We start from the raw sequence: 18,191 nt of genomic DNA, 5'->3' as shown, positions 1-18,191 counted from the left end.
CCGTGCACTTGTGCGGAGGAGGGAGGTCGGATCGGCCCTGTCTTCTATATTTAACTCGAGCTACAAACGGCGAGAGCCGTACGTGGAAAGGTCTCTCTCTCCTTCTTCTGTGGCGTGGGTATGAGCGGGCTGCTCGCTGTCCAGTTTCTGCCAGTGAAGACACGCCGGACAGGAGGGAGTATAACGGGTAAGGTTGGTCCAGCAAGAGGACATTAGACCGGCTTCAGATGATGAGATCGGGCTCTTTGTGGACGAGATTTATTTAAATCATTTAGATGCCGGTGTGTTGAGGACTGCTTCTTCCTTAGGACGCAGATTTCTTTTCTTTTTTTTTCTTTTATGGCAGATGACATGTGAAATGTGTAGGTCTTTACTTCCGCTTGGTGTCTCAGTGTAGTGGATAGATCTTCAGTCTGAGCTGACTCAAGTTAAAGATTTAAAATAAAACAAGGTCAACCATGATGAGGTGGGTGTACGGAGCCGCTTTGCGTGTGTGCTTCCACACTTATTCACATGTTCATTTTGTTTACATGGATGGTGTAATTTGATGATCTCCGAGCGGTCTTTGCTTATAAAATTAGACAATTCATCATCATACCCTTTCTCTCTGAAACAAACCTTGGGATAGCTGCTTCGGACGCACAAAAGGTCATATATAAGTTTCTCTGAATACATGTGTTATTTGTCCTTGTGGCTGTAAAAGTCACTCAACTTGCTCTCTGCTGGGTTGCCTAGTTAAAACTTTTGTCAGTCGGGCTTAAAGGATGAGCTGACTGTGCATTGTGTTATAATTAGAACTGGACCTGAATTTAGAAGACTGGATTATGCTGAAATGAATTTGCCTGACAGAAATTGCATCCGCACCATTGTGAATTTTACATAACTGGAGGCGAATTGAATCTGTTTGCACTGGGAGGTACATGTTTAGATGACATTTGCTGTAAATCTTTGCTGTATACAGTGCCCTGTAAAGATATTCTCTTTAAATATTCAAATTTGGCCCCCTTTATGGAAGTATATTTTTAGGGGGAGGGGAGGGGTAGATCTAGGTTTCATTTTTTCCTTTCACTTCACAATTAGGAGCTGCTTTGTGTTGGTTTCTCACATAGGATCTTGATAAAATACAGTGAAGTTTGTAGCTGTACCATGACAAAATGTGCAAAAGCTCAAAGTCTAGGAAAGGTTTTGCAAAGCAATGTAAATAAATTGAACTTAAATGAATAAGGATCTGGAAATATAACTAAAATTAACTCTAAGTTTGATGTTCCATAACTTTTCACTGCTGTTTTACAGGTAGAGTGGAGGCCACTGGTCCTTGAAAACCATGGATGGACTTTACTTTGATGTGAAACCAAAAGGAAGTGAAGCCCAGAGGCCACGAAGCTCTGAGAAAACGCGACATAATCTAACCCCGAACCATCGCTCGTGTCCCTCCCTTTCACGCCTCACCTCTGCGGCTCAGACTCCCCAGAAATGTGCCGGTGCGTGGGAGAGGGGAGCGCCGTGGAGGGGGCAGATGGACGAAGAAGAGATAAGATACCAACTGACAATGATGGGTTTCAGGGCAGTTCACCACCTGACCACCATGGCCATGCTGCCCTGGGTGGTGGCAGAGATCTGCAGGTCCTCCAAGAAGGATCCGGGTGCTGGGCCGCATCATGCTGCAAGAGGTTCTCCGTCATGCAGTAATAAGACTGTGCTTCTGTGTGTGTCTGCATCCTGGGTGCGGTGTGTGTCCGTCCCGGCTGAGCGCCGTCTCTGGGACCCTCTGACACACACGGTGCTGTTTGAATGTCGTCCTCATCAAGTGACCAAGTTAATTCACAACAGCCAGGAGCCCAGTGTCTTTGCCTGCCTGGTGAAAGACTCGCTGAAGTGTGCCTGCTACGTCTTCCAGGACCTGGACAGCACCAAGGTAGGCACCTGTGGGAATAAAGAGTGTCACAACATGTGCAAATGTGTGCAGGGAAACATGAATACATACTTATTGTAAATGCATGTAGAATAGTTCTTTAACTTTTTCATATTTATTCACCTAACCTACAAACTTTAGTTTGCTTTATTTGACCAACACAGAGTAGCGCACATTCAGAACTGTCACAAATAAAAAATCTTAAATGTGTGGCACTTGGACTGAGTCCCCTTTTACTTCGACACTCCTAAATAAAATCTAGTGCACCCAGTTGCTTCAGAAGTTACAGAGTTCACCTGCATATTTAATTTAATCTTAGTGTATACATCTGTTCTGTGAAGGCATCAGAGGTTTTTTTGGAGAACATTGATGTACAAGTGCATCAAGACCAAAGCCACATAACAGCCAGATCAAGGAGAACTTTAAATCAACGTTAGGTTATAAAATATAGCAAGGTTTAACTTCTCATTCAGCTTTTTTTTTCAATTCATCATCTGAAAACCAAAAAATATTATACAACTGCAAGCTGATTATGGTACAGCCGCTCACCTAAGCTGTGAAAATAGAGGATATAATTCCATCAAGCTGCCAACTATAGTGCTGTCCTCCACAGATCTGGCCTTTAACGCAACTTTGGCAAAAAGCAGGTAATGTTGGGACTCAACAAACATGTAGAAAAAGGGGCTGTGGTCTTATGGCTTCTTGATCTGCATAAGAAATGCAGTTTTTAGTGGAAAACCATCACTGCACATCAGTCTGAACGCAGCATCTTCATTGTGAAACATGTTAACGGCAGAATCCTTCTTTTCTTTATAGATGGAGAGCTGTAGCTAAATGTAGGGCAATCCTGGAAATCTGTCAGACTGAGGTGAAAGTTCACCTTCCAGCAGGATCATGACCCTAAACATAGCACCAGAGCTACAATGGGATCAAAGTATGGTTCAATATTACATTGGTCCTGTTAAAGTCTAGCTCTATATCCAGATAAAAATCTGTGGCAAGACTTAAAAATAGACATTAGCAGGTGCTCTTATTCCAATCTTCAGCTATTTTGCAAAAGAAGAAAGGCCAAAGATTACAGTGTCCAAGTGTGCAACGCTGGTGCAGACATACCCATAAAGACTTGAAGCTCTAACTGCACACAACTATAAAACTACTGGTTTCTTTTCATTTTATAAAAACACAGCACTTTGTGTTGGTCTGTCACCATTCCAATAAAATATTCTAAAGCCTTGGTTGGTTACATGACAAAATGTGGAAAAGTTAAAGAGGTTTGAATATTTCTGCCAGGTTCTTTAGATATCTGCATTATAACTAGCTGGTCCTGATGACTAGATGATCATTTTCTTTTATTCCTTTGAATAAATGTCCTCAAAGTATTAATTTCTCTCAAGTTTCCTTAAATCAACATGATAAAGACAGAAATTAGGTTTAGGTCTGCTGCAAGTCTTGGTGAGACTGAACTGAAGTTAAGCAGGTGATAGAAAAGTTGAGGATCCAGACTCAGGAAGCAGCAGGTGAAAAACAAACACAGCTTTGTTGACTTATCGAAACTAAAAGCACAAAGTGTCGATGGAGAAAGTAAACAAGACTAAACCGTAAATGACAGAGATCTGAAATAGCAGAGTGGATTAAGGAACTTCACCCAAGGTGGACACAGTGGCAATCATCAAACAGGCAGAATGTGTAGAGATGGGAGATAATGGCAAAATAACAGCAGCTGAATGACTGCAATCAGTGACTGAGGCCGGATGGTAGATACACATGGTGAAAGAAATACTGAGAAAAATTATAAACATGAAAATAACAGCGCAGACCAATCAAACCAAGGTAAATCTAGATGACTGTAATACCAAAGAGATTATGACAGCTTAACTCTAGATTGCACACATGGTGTTGGAGGGGCTAGAAGTTCAGATCAGCCCAGTTTCTGCTCATCCACTAGACTTCAACCCTATAACTGCTTGGAGACAGATGAAGATTTTGAGTAAATATGTAACTATCCTTTCTCAGATTTGTATTTTGCTATTTATTGGCGTGATCTGATGAACAAACTCTCTTCATGTCAGCAAAGAGCAGTTTCCACTTAAAGTGAACATCCCAGGGACCATTTCTGAAGTAAATCTAGCTCTAAACTCTTTCAGTAAGCTTATTAACAACAAAATAAGAAAGAAAAAAAAAACCTGGTGCACATTTACATAAGTGATGTAACTCTACCCCGGATGTCATTTTTCATCCGATCTCTTTTCTTTCTCAACATGAAGTCTGATAAGTGAAGCAAGTGAGGCCTGTAGTGCTCTAGAGTTTGTTCCTGGATTTTCTGTGACCTCCCAGTTGAGTCATTTTGGTTAGGCCAGCCACTCCTAGAAACCTTCACCACTGCCCCACACTCTTCTCCTTTTATGGATAATGGTTTTTACTGTGGTTGACTGGAGTCCCAGTTATGTTTCCACATAGCACCATGCTGACGTCTACTTCCAGAACTCATTCGACATTATACGGCATAACTCTAAAGGTGACATGAATTATGACCTTTAAACCAAATCTAAGAGGATGTCCCAGCTACTCTCCAGACTATATGCATTTTCATAAACCAAAAGGAGCTCTCCCAGAATAGGTAATAAACACATCAACACAAGCTCCAGCTGTAAATATCAATTCGGTTTATAAGATATATGGCATGTCGGATGGAGATGGGAATTAAGAGCAAGGGTCAGTGTGGCAGGGACTATATTTGTTCTTTGTGTTTATTTATATGACAAAAAGCTGGCTGGAGGCTCAGTGTGACTGCATTGGTATTTAATCGGACATCCTTCTGCAGCCCACCTACGCTGGGCTTTTATCCCATTCGTCACCACACATAGCACTGTGTGTACACTGACACACTCTGCTGACCTCTAATCCTTTCAACTTTCCTCCACATGGCGTGAGTTTCCAAAAGCCTCTGTAGGAGCAGCAGAGCTGCAGCTGCTGCGGGCGTCGGGTCAGAGACATCAGATAGCATCCCACGGCTCAACATACCAGAGACAATGAGGGATATTAGACGCGAAGCTAAAGGAAGATGCAAAGCAAAATGTCAGTATGACCTTAGCCCCTACGTCCCCCTTGCTGCTCACATGATACATGTGCGCATGTTCTGAGACTGGGGGGTCATATAACAAATACCTGCATGCTTCGGCCGGCTGTGAGCACAGCCTCCATGTGCTGTGGAGTGTACTGTAAATACTACTGAGCGTACGCCGTAGCAGAAATAAACACAGACTTTAGAAGTCTTAGCGTGTTTCTGGGGTTTCTTGCCTGAGAGAAAAGGAGAGTGCATCATGTCGCCCATGCCAGGATATGAAACCATGTTACCATGGAGACCACTTCCTGTCATAGTGTGTTTGTTGTGGAGTTTATGAGCGCGTGAGTGCTTGTTGTTCTAGCTATGCTCTTAGTCCTGTTAGAAATGTGAGGACGATGGTGGCGATGATGTCAGACTGACCACCTGTTGTGATCCGGTTCTGTCAAGCTGGGCTTTAACACACACACACACGCACGCACACACACACACACGTAGATCTGCTTTTAATGAAGGCAATAATTACAAGGCAATGTGGGATTGTCATACAGCTTTGTTTTTCACTTTATAAAACAGCATTATTAAAACATATTTTAGAGGTTTTCTAACCCACAAATGACGTAAATACTAAACTAGTCTGGCTATTTGCAAATGTTAAGACTAAAACGTTTACTCTGAGTTTACGCCACAACTAGAGAACAACACAAACACAGCTGATAAATTGTCAGTACAGCTTTCACTTAAGTGAAGATATAATGTAGATAATATTGGATTCTCACAATATGATGTCCTTGGGTAAAAATACCACAGTGTAATGGCATTGATGCAATAATGTAATGAAAAATATATATGCAATCCTGTCTGAAAAACACTTTTGACATTGGATGTAAATAACTAAGATCGGAATTTGCTGTAGGTATAAATCCCAGTCAAAGTCCCACCTATGGTAAAATATATTATTAGCATGCAGAGTTCTAAAGCACAGAAGTAAAATATCCCACTAAATACTGCATCCCAGAAATCCCTTTGGAATGCAGCATATCACCTACCGATTTTAGGATGTTTGGAGAAAGAACCATATGAGGGACTAATGGGTTTAAATAGTCTGAGAGATATGGGGAGGACTTACAGACTTAAGGAACAAAGAACAAAGGATCAATACATTTTCTGCTTCTGGTCTCAGGAATATGAATTTGTGCAACATTTTAACGAGCCCTTGGTGCAGACGCATGGCTAGATGGACAAAGCTGTTGCATAATCAAGTCTGGATGAAAGAGTCTTAAATTAGCATCTCTGCATCAACAAAGATAAATCTCAAAGCTGTCCAAAAAACCTGTTCAGTGGTCATACTGGTGTCAAGGCTGTTGGCAGAATGTTTAACTAGAAACACATTACACACTAAATGACATTTTAGAAAGCATTTTCTTTATTTATTCTTATTTAATTCTGTTGAGAGAAATGTGAAGACTTTCACACGTCGTTGAGGATGGAAAGCCTCCTTGTCATCACCCTAATCTTTAGCTCCCTCCTCAGATATTCTGTCATATTCTAATCAGGACTGTGGGTAGGCCACTAAAATGTATTTAGCACTTCTAGTCAATCTACATGAGTATGAACTATAGGCTTTACTGGCTGCAACAGAAGCCCAAAACATCAGCACTCTGCCTTTGTGTTTAAAAGCTGGAGTCATGTTCTTTTCACACTATTTGGTGTATTCTTGTGTTTTTCATTTTATCAGCATTTAGATTTTGTTGCCTAAACTACATTAAGCTTAAATAAAGGTTGTGTTTCAAGCTCCGGAGATTATCTTTGTATTTTGCAAACATGCAGAAAATGTCCTCCATGACGAGGACATGTTTTGTTTACTGAACATGAGAACCACTACAACGTATGACCAGAAAGTTTGTATTACATTACAAACTGAGCAAGCTGCTACCAGAAAGTTTAGCTTTCTGTTTATAGCCTGCCCCACTCTTGTGGCTATTAGCCGCTTTAATTTTCCATGAGGAGCACGACTGCCGAGAGAGAGCAGCTACATATAAAGACAACATTTAAGGCGTATTTATAAAGCTTTGGAATTTGCTTAGCGTGGGTTTTCCTAACCATGGCCACGACACACTCGTTTTGATCCAAAACAGCAATAAATGCTACATAAAAACTAAAACTTTAGGTATTCTGAAACTGTTTTTGTTTTTTTTCGTTTCAAAATTAAAGACTGTCCTGCTGTTCATTCATGACATTTCTTGTGTGTTTCTTGTGAATAAGCAGCTTTTATTTGTGGGAAAATGCACGATCAGGTACTAATTTAAGCAGTACAGCTGTAAATTTCAACTTCCTCCTCTCCCTCCAGAGATGGCAATCCTCTCAGGGGAGACGTGTTTTCCCTTCTGCTGCACAGTTAAAACTAAAGCAACCACTGGGTGTCACCACTGAAGTGTGCAAAGTCTCACAGATTAAATGCCTTGAGAAATGATAGATTTTTTCCCCCTCTATTTTGCCAAATTTATTTGCAATCTGCAATGCATAATTAAATATTGCAAGTTATTTAAAATTAAAAGCGGTGGTGATATTTGCGAAGGTTTGAAAATTTGCAAGATGAGTAAACATCGCCAGGTTCTATCGTTTTGTTGAATCGAAAGGCAATCAGGGAATGGAAAATTATACTGTAGTTTATGTGCATGGCTTAATAATACCTGAATTGTGTGTCTTGTGTGCCAGAAGTGCCCCGATGTAATTGACAGATTAGCTCAGAATTAAGCTAAGCATTAAAACAATGCTCATTGCATATTTTTTCAAGGACCCTTTGAGACAAAAATGGGAAGAGGTAAAGATCCGTGGGCCGGGCTCCTATTCAAGATGATATTTTAATTGAAAACAATTACACTTGGCTTTTTATACAGTCTATGTAAACATCTGGTTTCAATTTTATGTCATGATTAACAGCTGAAATAATTCAATATAATAAAAAAAACTAATAATACATCATTTAAATGTGTCAGTAATGTATTATCACTAAATGCTTTAAAGAGAAATTGTTTGACTCATAGGAACAAAAAAACTTGTGCATTACGAGTGTTTAAGTATTTAACTTCTATTTTTAATTCAGAACTTCAAGTAATCACCTAATTCTTTTGCAAGATCTTTCACAGTAATTACCCCTGAAAGGCGTTCATTCATTCCTGCCAGATTGGGATTGGTCTGCCGTCATGCAGGAAACACTGTTTACATACCCGCATACCGGCGAGGAAAACTGATATAATCCTCCAGAGGTAACGTTAACGGCGTTAACCACTCAGAGAAAAACATCTACCGCCTAAAGTTTTGAGCACTGCGGACAGGAACTGTCCAGCCCATCCCCAAAACACATTGGAGGGCAGAACCAGGTCAAGAACCCAAGACTGTGCTAGAAGAAAGCCGGAAGTTCATTCGTAAAACGTCAAAATAAAAGCTTGGATGCCGCATTCAATATTGTATTCATTACTTTGAGGATTGAAACCGGATACGAACGCTGGATTGTGTTCTCCGCTTGGAGAACTACCCGCATGATCTTCCTTGGTTTTTAGAGAGCAAAATGAACTTTCCATAGAATTTGTATTGAAGTTCCACGCACGGCAAGAAACGAGCAACGGACACATAAGCGCTGAGGTCCAGTTTTTGGGACTTTTATGGCGGATGGGATGAAAGCGCGACTCCAGCGATTCAACTTGTTCAACAACAAACAAGAGCAGAAAGATGTGAGTAAAGTTAATACCGCTGTTAAGTTTGCCTGCATGCTAAGTGGACAGTTAGCTAACATTAACAGGAGCGGACCTCAGCTTAATGAGCTCGCCCTCTTGTTGTTAGCCAGCCTTAGTCGGCTTTCTTGAGCCAGAACGTCTCTCCACTTGGAAAAGGATACAACGAGGTGTCAGTTACATTAGCCCTCTGATATTGTCTGCTGGCACAAACCAACTTTATTCCACAAACCGTGGACATATTTTATATTTATTTAGCCTCTAACCTGGCATACAGAGCAGTTTTCAGGACAGAAATGTCTTTGTTCCTGTCTGTGGATGATGAAGTGGGTCAAGTCACGCTGCGACACTTTTGGGTGGTTCACTTTTCACTTGTTGCTTATTGTTGTTGTTATTTGTTGGACCGCTGAGGAGGGAACAATCAGGAGCAGCTTTGAAAAGGTCACACTGTAAACTGGTCTGCTTCTCAAAACTCCTCTTAACTTGGATAAGGAGGTTTTGTTTGAACTTTGGTATTTTCCTTCTCTGCTTAATATCTACAGATATGTTTGAGAGACCACAGGTCCTGTCAGAGATATCTGCTGCAGCAGTGGGGGGGGGGAATGTTCAAGATTATATTATTATTTACTTTGTCATTTCAGTGTGTACCAGAATGCTAAAAGTCTGATTGTCAGTGTATGATTTGCTGAACCTTTTCTCTAGACTTTTGTTGCTTCTCCAAAGTATACAGAGGTGGGTAGAATACCAAACATTGCATTAAATTAAGAGTAGCATATTTTTACTCAAGTACAAGTATAAACTAGCCTTCCAGGATATTACTTAACTAAAGAGGAAAGGGTATTTGACAAACAGCTGCTTGATTACTGAATCACTGATCAAAACAGCTGATTTAATATATATATACAAATATATCTTATTTTAAAGATTAAAGATGAAAAGCAAATAATGCGCAACATAGATGGAGTCAGAAAAAACAAATTTCAAGCCAAACACACTAGCTTTTTCACATTAAACCAATATTTACAGTAGGTGGAACATGTAAAACTGGTTAAAGTTCTTCTAGTTACAATAGATGGTATTTCCTGTATCTTTTCGACCTTCAAATGGCAGAAAGGCTCAGTAAATAAAAAAAATAATAAAAAAAATAACATTAAAACAATGAAGCTTGTGTACAAACAAGAAGTTTCACTTCAGCATAAACTGTATGCGTGTGTGTATCTGTGTCTCAATGCATTTCTGGTTAAAACGTTGTTCTTCATTCAGTGAAGTAACTCGCTGTGGGTACTTCAATGCCCAGAAATTTTACTCAAGTCAGCTAGTCGGAAAAGTATATTTTTTCTTCCCAAAATGTTACTCAATGTAACTAGTTACAGAGAAGTCAACAATGAAAACTGTCAGTACAGTTCTGCAGATTTTTTGGTTGTCACACCTTTAGTGTTTGAGATCGTCAGTCAACTGCTTCTGAATAAATGCAACAAGTTCGTTACTAATTCTGATTTGATTTATGATCAGAAAAGCTTTGCAAACCAACCTGAGCCTGTGTAAAAAAAAAAAAAAGTACTTGCCCTACTTGTTTAATAAAAAAATAAATAAACTGGCACATACCATATTTTTGAGAAAATTACAAAAGCTACAACAACTTTGTGTGGATCATTAAACAGCATGTACTTTTATAAACTTTTAACAAGAACCAGAAGTGACCTAAGTTTTCATGCATAAATGAGGATAGTTGCCCATTTCTCTCTAGTTTTGGTAGCTCAAACGAAATCCCTCATCAGACCACATGGTGTATATTTTTCTATTTTGGCATTTGCAGGCTTAAGATAGACAAAAAGGTAAATTGGTCAAAATTGGAATTGGCAGGACAAAATCCTGATTGGTGCATCACTGATATACAGAGACATTTAAGAAATGAATGCTTCAAGAGCTATAATGGTGGGTAGCGATGTGTGGCTTGTTTCCTTGTTTCTTCATTGTGTTGTTCCATGTGGTTTGTGGTGTAGTCCTTAAAAACGGTAATCACACAAGATTTTTCTTCAAATTATTGAGCTATTAAAGCTGCTGATTGCTCACTTGTTCCCAGATTCCTTGTCTTACTGTGGGCATGAAGATCCAGTATGCCTGGGTTCTCCCGTCAACTGTAGGTGTGTGTGTGTGTCTGTGTGTGAGTGAGTCACCGTAGCTGTACTCCTGCCAGGACTTAAATCCTGCAGCAGAAGACAGGTGTCTTTCTTCAGCATGTGAATCAGTCTGTATAAAGCTCTTAGTTCAGCCGCCTGTTGGTGCTGACAAAACATGCTTTTAGTGAGGATCTTAACTCTCCAGCAGCTCCAGGAAGCCTTCTGCAGTACAGGCTGGAATGTGTGGAGCTGTGATGCATGTTTTACTGTTTGTGGGTCACTGAATGAATAATAGGTCGGTTTTTATGACTTCATTGCTCGTGAGAGTGACTTCTCTAAGGGATTCACCTATAAACCTTTCCAGTTGGAACAACTGATTTCATTAAAAAAAAAAAAAAAAAATCAGTCGAGCAAAGTCCAGTATGGACAACATTTCAACATTTTGGTCGTTGAGGCAAAAATACTGTGAAAGGTTGTTGTAGATGGTGTTTATCAAGTATTGTCCAGAAAATGATGGGTTAAGTTTTAGTCTGCCTTTTTCCTTTCCTTTTCCCACTCTTACTTTGTCATCTCATGTGACCGGCGTATGTCTTGTTTCTTATTTGACAAACCATGTATGTTTCCCATCATATTGTCATTTCTGCCTGCTAACTGATACTCCGTACTTTCACCCCAGATGGTGGGGGGGAAAAGGGGCTTTCCTTTATTCTGATGTTCATGCAGCGACATCATTTTTGTGTGCGTTTTATGACGGGGTCATTTGCCTACCCTGCACCATTTAAAACATTTTCCTTTTCTTCTTTGCCTTTTGCTCTCTGTTAGTGATCCATCTCTTCTGTTAAATATACATTGAACTTTGAACTTTGGTTTGCTCTAGAAGGCACAAGACTCAGCCACATGATCGTGGAAAGAAGAGAATGGGACTTTTTTTCATCTCGTCATCTTTTTTTTCCTGATTTTCTGGGCCATCTGATTTGTTGTTGGGGGGTTTTCTTTGTAATTTTTATGTTTTTTCTTTCTCTTGACCTCACCAGTCAGATGTATTCCCATTAGGCTCAGTCACACCAGCTATAAAATCATCAGTAATGCTTCCCTTCCCTTTTTCATTTGTTCATTTTTACAAAATCAGTTCTTAAATAAAGTTCTCCTCAACAATAGTTGGCATTAGTGAAACATTATAATTAATAAGCATTTGGGTTTAAAACTGTTGTCTCTTCTGTTTTTCCACTAGTGGGATTCCCCTGCTTGTCATAAAAATGCTGTTCCTCAAATGTATTTATTGCATAGGAATTCCCACTTCTTGTGTAAATCTAGGGAAAAATATGTAATTTCTCAGAAATGCAGTGTGTAACATCCATTACATAGATTGTGCTATATTTATGTATATGGAGATGCAAAAGGTAAAAAAAAATTTAAAGCTTTTGTTTCAACATTTTTGTAAACTTTTCGAGCACGTTTTTTTCATAGTTGTTAAAGACTTGACTATTAGAGAAATTGCCAGAGCGACCATGATTGCCTTAGACTGCTTGGACAATGGGGTATTAATATACCACCCTCCCCCACCTGTTGCTGCAGAGCAGGTCAACTGGTTTAGCGAATTCTACTACACTTTATCTTTACCATGTGAAAAAACACATATAGTCATGGTGGTGAGAGTAACGAAGCACACTCAATACTTTTATGAAAGACTTATTAAAACAATTTAACATTGTTTTAGGACTACAACCGGTAAACTATGAAGAACATGCCTGGTAACAACTAGAAAGCCAGATTATAACCGGTTTACATCACCTTGTTGGACATGTTACTCTATGAAGAGCAGAATGACCATGGCTATGTTCTCACAGCAGCAAAATGCGACTCAATCTACTTTTTTTTTTTTTTTTACCTGCATGTGACCCATATCTGACATTTTTATGATTGTCTGAACAACCCAGTTCTGATTTTTTTCATCCCCCCTAAAATCTGATTTGTGCCACTTCCATGTGCGGTACTGAATCTGATTGTTTTCAATGTGTCTGCAGTCAATGACGTGAGAGAGGCATCATAATTCTGCACCCATAAGAAGCTAAACATGGTAAATCTGGAACAATGGCTGAAAATTAAGATTATAAAAGAATCTCTCTTGGGTCTGACTACATATCCAAAAATACTTCTCTCCAGAAATTGCAGTCAATGCTCCACAAATGGCAGTTTTTATCACCTGTTCTTTATCTATATTAACTTCCTTGGTCTTGTTGCGATTTTGTGAAAATACTGTCCACTTCCATTTCTGAGAAAACTGTAAAAGTGATCCATAAACAGTGGCATATTATTACTTCTGTAAACAGTGCTCTGCTGTGTAATTTCAATGTTCTTCCTTGGCTGGTTTTGTTGGAGTCGTAAATTGTTCACACAGAAGTCTGATGATTGTGATTGCATTTAACTAGCAGTATATGAATGACCACAGCAAAAAAAAAATCAGATTCCAGCAAAAAATCGGGATCGAATATCAAGACCCTTTGTTTAAATGTAGCTTAATATTCTCCGTAATATGATAGCTTGGGAACTACTACAGTGTGTTGTGGCCATTTTAATTTAGTTTTTTTTAACCAAGTTAATATCAAACACCTGAAAAGTTGTGCAAAAGATTATTTCAACTGTAATAATCCATATGCGTTTTTGATTTGGCAGCATAACATTTAAGTACTGCTTTTCCATTTTAATTTAAAGCAATTAGCTCTTGGTATATAGTTTTTCTTTCTTTTTTTTTTATACTAAAAACAGTGAAGCTGTAGTAGTTTAAGTCAAGGTTATCATACTGTGAACATCTCATACTGACCTATGCCCAAATAGTAAGTTCACTTCGTTTTTGAGTTTCACAATAAATGTTAACTCCATTTTTGTTAAATATTCACAATCTGATTCAAGAGATGAGTGTAAAAAGTACTGGACCTTAGCCAGTCACACTGCATGTAAGTAGCACAGTGAGCAGTATGACTATTACATGAAGCTGTGACAGCGCAGCTGCTTTGTGTCTACATCCTGCTTCCTGGATAGTAATTGGTTAAAGCTGAATGCCTACATTTGAAAATCCCTTGAAGCTAGCAAAATTAGCAACAGTGGTCGGAGAACTGAGTCAATATGCCATTCACCGCTGCTATAAATTTAGCTTTCTTTTTGAGCAGCCATTCAGAGGCAAAGTTACAACTAAAACATTCTGGAAAAAAGCAACACTGAAAATAAAATCAGGTAAATAAACATTTACTAAAGTTAAAAAGTCAATAGTTGTCAGGCATGGCTAATCAAAGGCTGGTACTTGTACTGCTTCTTGTCCAAATTTTGTTGAATAATTGACCTCCTGCCAAAAGGTGATCGTGTGGGTTAGTTTTGTTGGAAAATTATTCTACATTTGTTCTCATTACTATCTTCTCCTGCATCACAATCACCTCTGACTTGCCTGTTTTGGTAAACCCAAAAGAGTTCATTTTGTTTATTGCACTAAGCTCAAACTTCTCTTTTTTTGGCAGTGCTTGTGTAACTTCCTTCCTCTTGAAATTAACACTACGTTAGTTGTACTTAATTCTCTCTAAGGGAGTTTGAGTGTTTTTCAGTGTAACTGTGCTGTGAGTGGACCGATCTGTGGGTCACTGCATGAGGTTGAGTCCAGATGCCTTCCTGTGTGAGATCAGCCTGGTATAAATGTTCCACTGTGAGAAAAACAGTCGACTGCAGCCGAAGCTGCCATCTGACAAACCCTTTTTCCATCCTTTTCACTTCTCTCCTCAAATGTATGACCTTAAAACTGTAAGAAGGAGCACGTAATGACAGAGATGACAGGCCGTATGCAGGGCTGTAAAAAATGCATTTGCCTCTTACAGATTTCACTTTTACATTTTGTGAAAAACAAACGTCCCCCTGTTGTTACATCATAAATTAACTGATTAACTACAGATGCATTCAATCAATTAGAATATTATTGAAAAGTTTAACCAACTCATTTCACTAAATGAAACGTGTGGATCTTTTCAAGCCTTTATTTCTGTCAGTTATGATGATTTTTCCACCTACAGAAAATGAAAATGTAATTGAAAATTAGAATTGCATTACACATTTTTAATACAGAAATGTGAACTTGATGAAAGTGGTGTTTGATTCCTGCTTATAGGTTCTTGTTTTTAAACTGTATTTTAAGTCTTGTAAACAAACCTCTTTGGAACACAGATTCTAGATTTATTGAAAATGACAAAATTTTTAATAATAAGCATCGTCTGACTTTCCTCAGTCAAGTCGGTGCTCACTATTCAACAATAAGACAGGGATACTGGGCAAAAAATAGCATCATGGAAGAGTTTCAAGACCAAAACCACTGCTGGCTAAAAATAACACACAAATGACACATTTGGCAAAAAACAAAAAATACATCTTGGTTATCCTTAAAGATTCTAGGGAATAAAATCTGCTGGACTGGCGAGACAAAAGTGCACCCTGTTAAATCTGTTCGAAAACTAACATTTCAGAATCAGAACAACGTGACTATCTGGGATTGTGTCAGGGCCTGTCTATTTTGTCATAATTGATCGTTGATGGCCTTAACCGTGTTTGTTTAGACTGCTTTTCTTTTAGAAAACCACATTTTATATTAACTTGGACTATATTTGTCTTGTACTGAGTTAGCGTAATGATCTGAAACATTTAAGTGAGAATAAAAACAAGAACAAAAAAAGCTTTAATAGGGCAAATTCCATCACAAAACTGTATTCTGGGAGCTCCTGCTCACCGGAATTGATTACGAATGGAAAGGACATGAAATGCCTCCGGGCTGCAACAAATGAATATTTTCATTGTTGGCTGTTGATAAAACTGTGAGAACATACGAAATGGTAACCACAGCTGCTTCTCAGTGCATTCTTTAACTGATATTCCATGTTTTTTTTTTTTTAAAGGGGAGACAGAAATGAGTCAAGGTGTTGTTGAAAATAAACGTGAAAACTTATGGAAGATTAATAGGCTGGTTGAGGGGAAGGCGAAACAGAAAGTCTATAAGTGGACAAACAGACCACTCTACGCTCAAGTAGACACTTGTGGCAAAGAGCTGACAAACAGGGTGTCTGGATATTCATGTTGAGCCCAGCCATGTTTGAGAATGAGCAGATGAAGCTTTGGTTTATAGAACGTAGCATTAGAAGAGACATTTGGTCAAACTTGTCCAATGCTAAGATTGGTTGTTGAGTACAACGTGTCTTCTAATTCAGGTCTCTGTGTGTGTAACTGAGATACAGTAGTTTTTTAATAACATAGAACAGATAGTTTTATTGTCTTCATAACAATGGCTGTCTGGTTGTCAGAAAGGTCCTTATTTTAGCTCACGTTGTTTTCTCTACACTTTATCCAACAGTTGTGTTAATGAAGCAAACATTTAGACTAACGACATGGCTGTCACAAGGATAAAAACATACAGGCTTGATAATTTATCATTCCTTCCGGTAGCCTAGTGTGTACCACATGGTTAGGCACCCACAACAAAATCCCTTCAAATAAGACACATTTTTCTGTCTGGTGTGTGTGTGCAACCCCTAATATAACCCACCAATTTCAACAGCTCATGAAACAGTAGTGAAAAAATTATTTTGAGACATCCATAAAGAAGGAAGAGCAGTAGTTGGGCTCTGTCGGAGGTGACAGGCAGAAAGAGATGGGTTCTAGGACAGGAGATGTCCTCTGAAGAGCTGGATCTTCAAGAGTTTCTTGAAGCTTGACAGACTTTTCTTGCAGTGCTCAGTCATTTCACCAGCATGCAATAAATAATACATGCAAAGAATCTAGCAGTGTGTAGACACTGCTAGCCAAAAACCCTTCATAACCAGAGTGGCTAGTCGTGATTAGTAGAGACATATCCCTAAAGACTTGTAGCTGTAATTGCAGTCGTGGTTCTAAATAGTATTCGCTCAACAAAGGTGCATACAAATAAATTTCCACAGTCTTCAGGATTATTTTTGTAAAAAGAATTGAAAACCATTTGTAATTGTCCTTGACATAGGGATTTTGAAAGTATTTCTATAACTTCAGTTGTGTCGGATTTCCAATTACAAAAACCTTAATCATTCTCAGATTCTCAGATGTTGTCGTCTCATTGTTAGACAGGTGTTGGTTTGATTACATAAAAAACAAACTGGCTTGAGCACACCTCATACCAAGACAAGATGCAGCAAGACCTGGCTCTAAGTCTGTAAAACTTACTTGTTGCTCAGGCATTTCATCCGACTGACATTCCTGGTGTGACTCAACCACTGCTTCTGCTTAGCTCATCTACTTCCTCCCTTTTGTTCATCGGTTTGGTACACTGCCACTGTGGTGGTGTTAAATTAGACCAAAATAGGAGAAGCAGAAATGGCAGCCAGATGTTATTTTCTGATGGCACTGGCAGCCATCTGTTCTAACTGATTTATCTGCTGTTTTTTCTTCATGTTTTTGCTGGTGTATCTTTGTTGCAGACTTTTTCTTTTCAACAGAGTTACTCCATTGTTTATTATGCCAATTCAAATGCCAGCAGGCCAATAATCCTTAACTCTCTGTTACAATGAGTATTGTTTACTTCTGCATCAATGGGTGTCACCCTTTACGGCTCCAACAAACCATTTACTGAAATATTGTTTTATATTTTTTAAGTAGGGAGATATAAGCTACATTTTTGTTGGTGTGAACAGAAAAATATCTACGGAGAGTGTTGAGTAGAAACAGTATATTGAAAACAAAAACAATCTGTTTCTAAATAGACGGTTATCAGCCTGCAAGATATTTGCACATAGTGTACAACGCAACATGCCAATGTTTATGTTCTCTGAATAACAACACAGCCATAACACATCTTGCAGAATCTGACCTAGATGCGTCTTCATTGTTCAGTCTCGGTCCACAACAAAGAGATCCATTCAGCATTGCTGTCTGAAGGAACTCCTGATCATGGAGACAGAGTTCAATCATCAGCTGTTCATAAAACCCAAAAGTTTCAGTACGTCACACTCATGTTTATATATGGGCAGATAAGCGTGAGCTGGAAGTTGTTGTGCTGTGTGCCAGTTAGTCGTGTATGTAGAGCGACCTGTTTGTTCCACTTTCTGTGTGTGTGTTTTACATCCTCAAATTTCCTTTGTGGTGCAGTTAGTCGGTAGTAGAGTGAGGTAAAGTTTATAGATCTTAAAGACAGAGCAGGATCTATTTTGAGCAAAGTCTGCTGCTCTCTTCACATGCAAAAACAGTAGTACTCTTAACTTATTAAAGGTCAAAATACAAAAATGTCTGGATGATGATGTGTTAAATATTCTGCTCTACAATTTCTTGTTCTGTATAAATCACAAGTGGAACATGGGGAAGCTAACACGCAT

At 38.9% G+C, this 18,191-nt stretch overlaps 1 protein-coding gene across 6 annotated transcripts in view; it reads left to right on the top strand.

Annotated features, from left to right (window-relative positions):
• Positions 1–20: 20 nt before the first annotated feature.
• The window catches only part of tbc1d1 (TBC1 (tre-2/USP6, BUB2, cdc16) domain family, member 1), a 51,036-nt gene continuing 32,865 nt past the window's right edge, over positions 21–18,191 (top strand). The window contains exons 1-3 of one of the 6 annotated variants that reach the window (XM_016671408.1): positions 161–187; positions 347–466; positions 1,294–1,915. In XM_016671408.1, coding sequence (XP_016526894.1) covers positions 1,325–1,915 — 591 coding nt within the window. In that variant the 5' untranslated portion in view covers positions 161–187; positions 347–466; positions 1,294–1,324. Of the gene's footprint in view, positions 467–1,293; positions 1,916–8,441; positions 8,708–18,191 lie in introns of those variants that run through there. The other 5 variants (XM_016671411.1, XM_016671409.1, XM_016671410.1 and 2 more) reach the window with 5 other exon arrangements.

The sequence above is a fragment of the Poecilia formosa genome, unplaced genomic scaffold (genome assembly GCF_000485575.1).
Source record: "Poecilia formosa unplaced genomic scaffold, Poecilia_formosa-5.1.2 Scaffold44, whole genome shotgun sequence".
Classification (NCBI taxonomy): Eukaryota; Metazoa; Chordata; class Actinopteri; order Cyprinodontiformes; family Poeciliidae; genus Poecilia; species Poecilia formosa.
The sequence above is the reverse complement of the archived record's forward strand: the minus strand, read 5'-3'. Positions and strand labels throughout refer to the sequence as shown.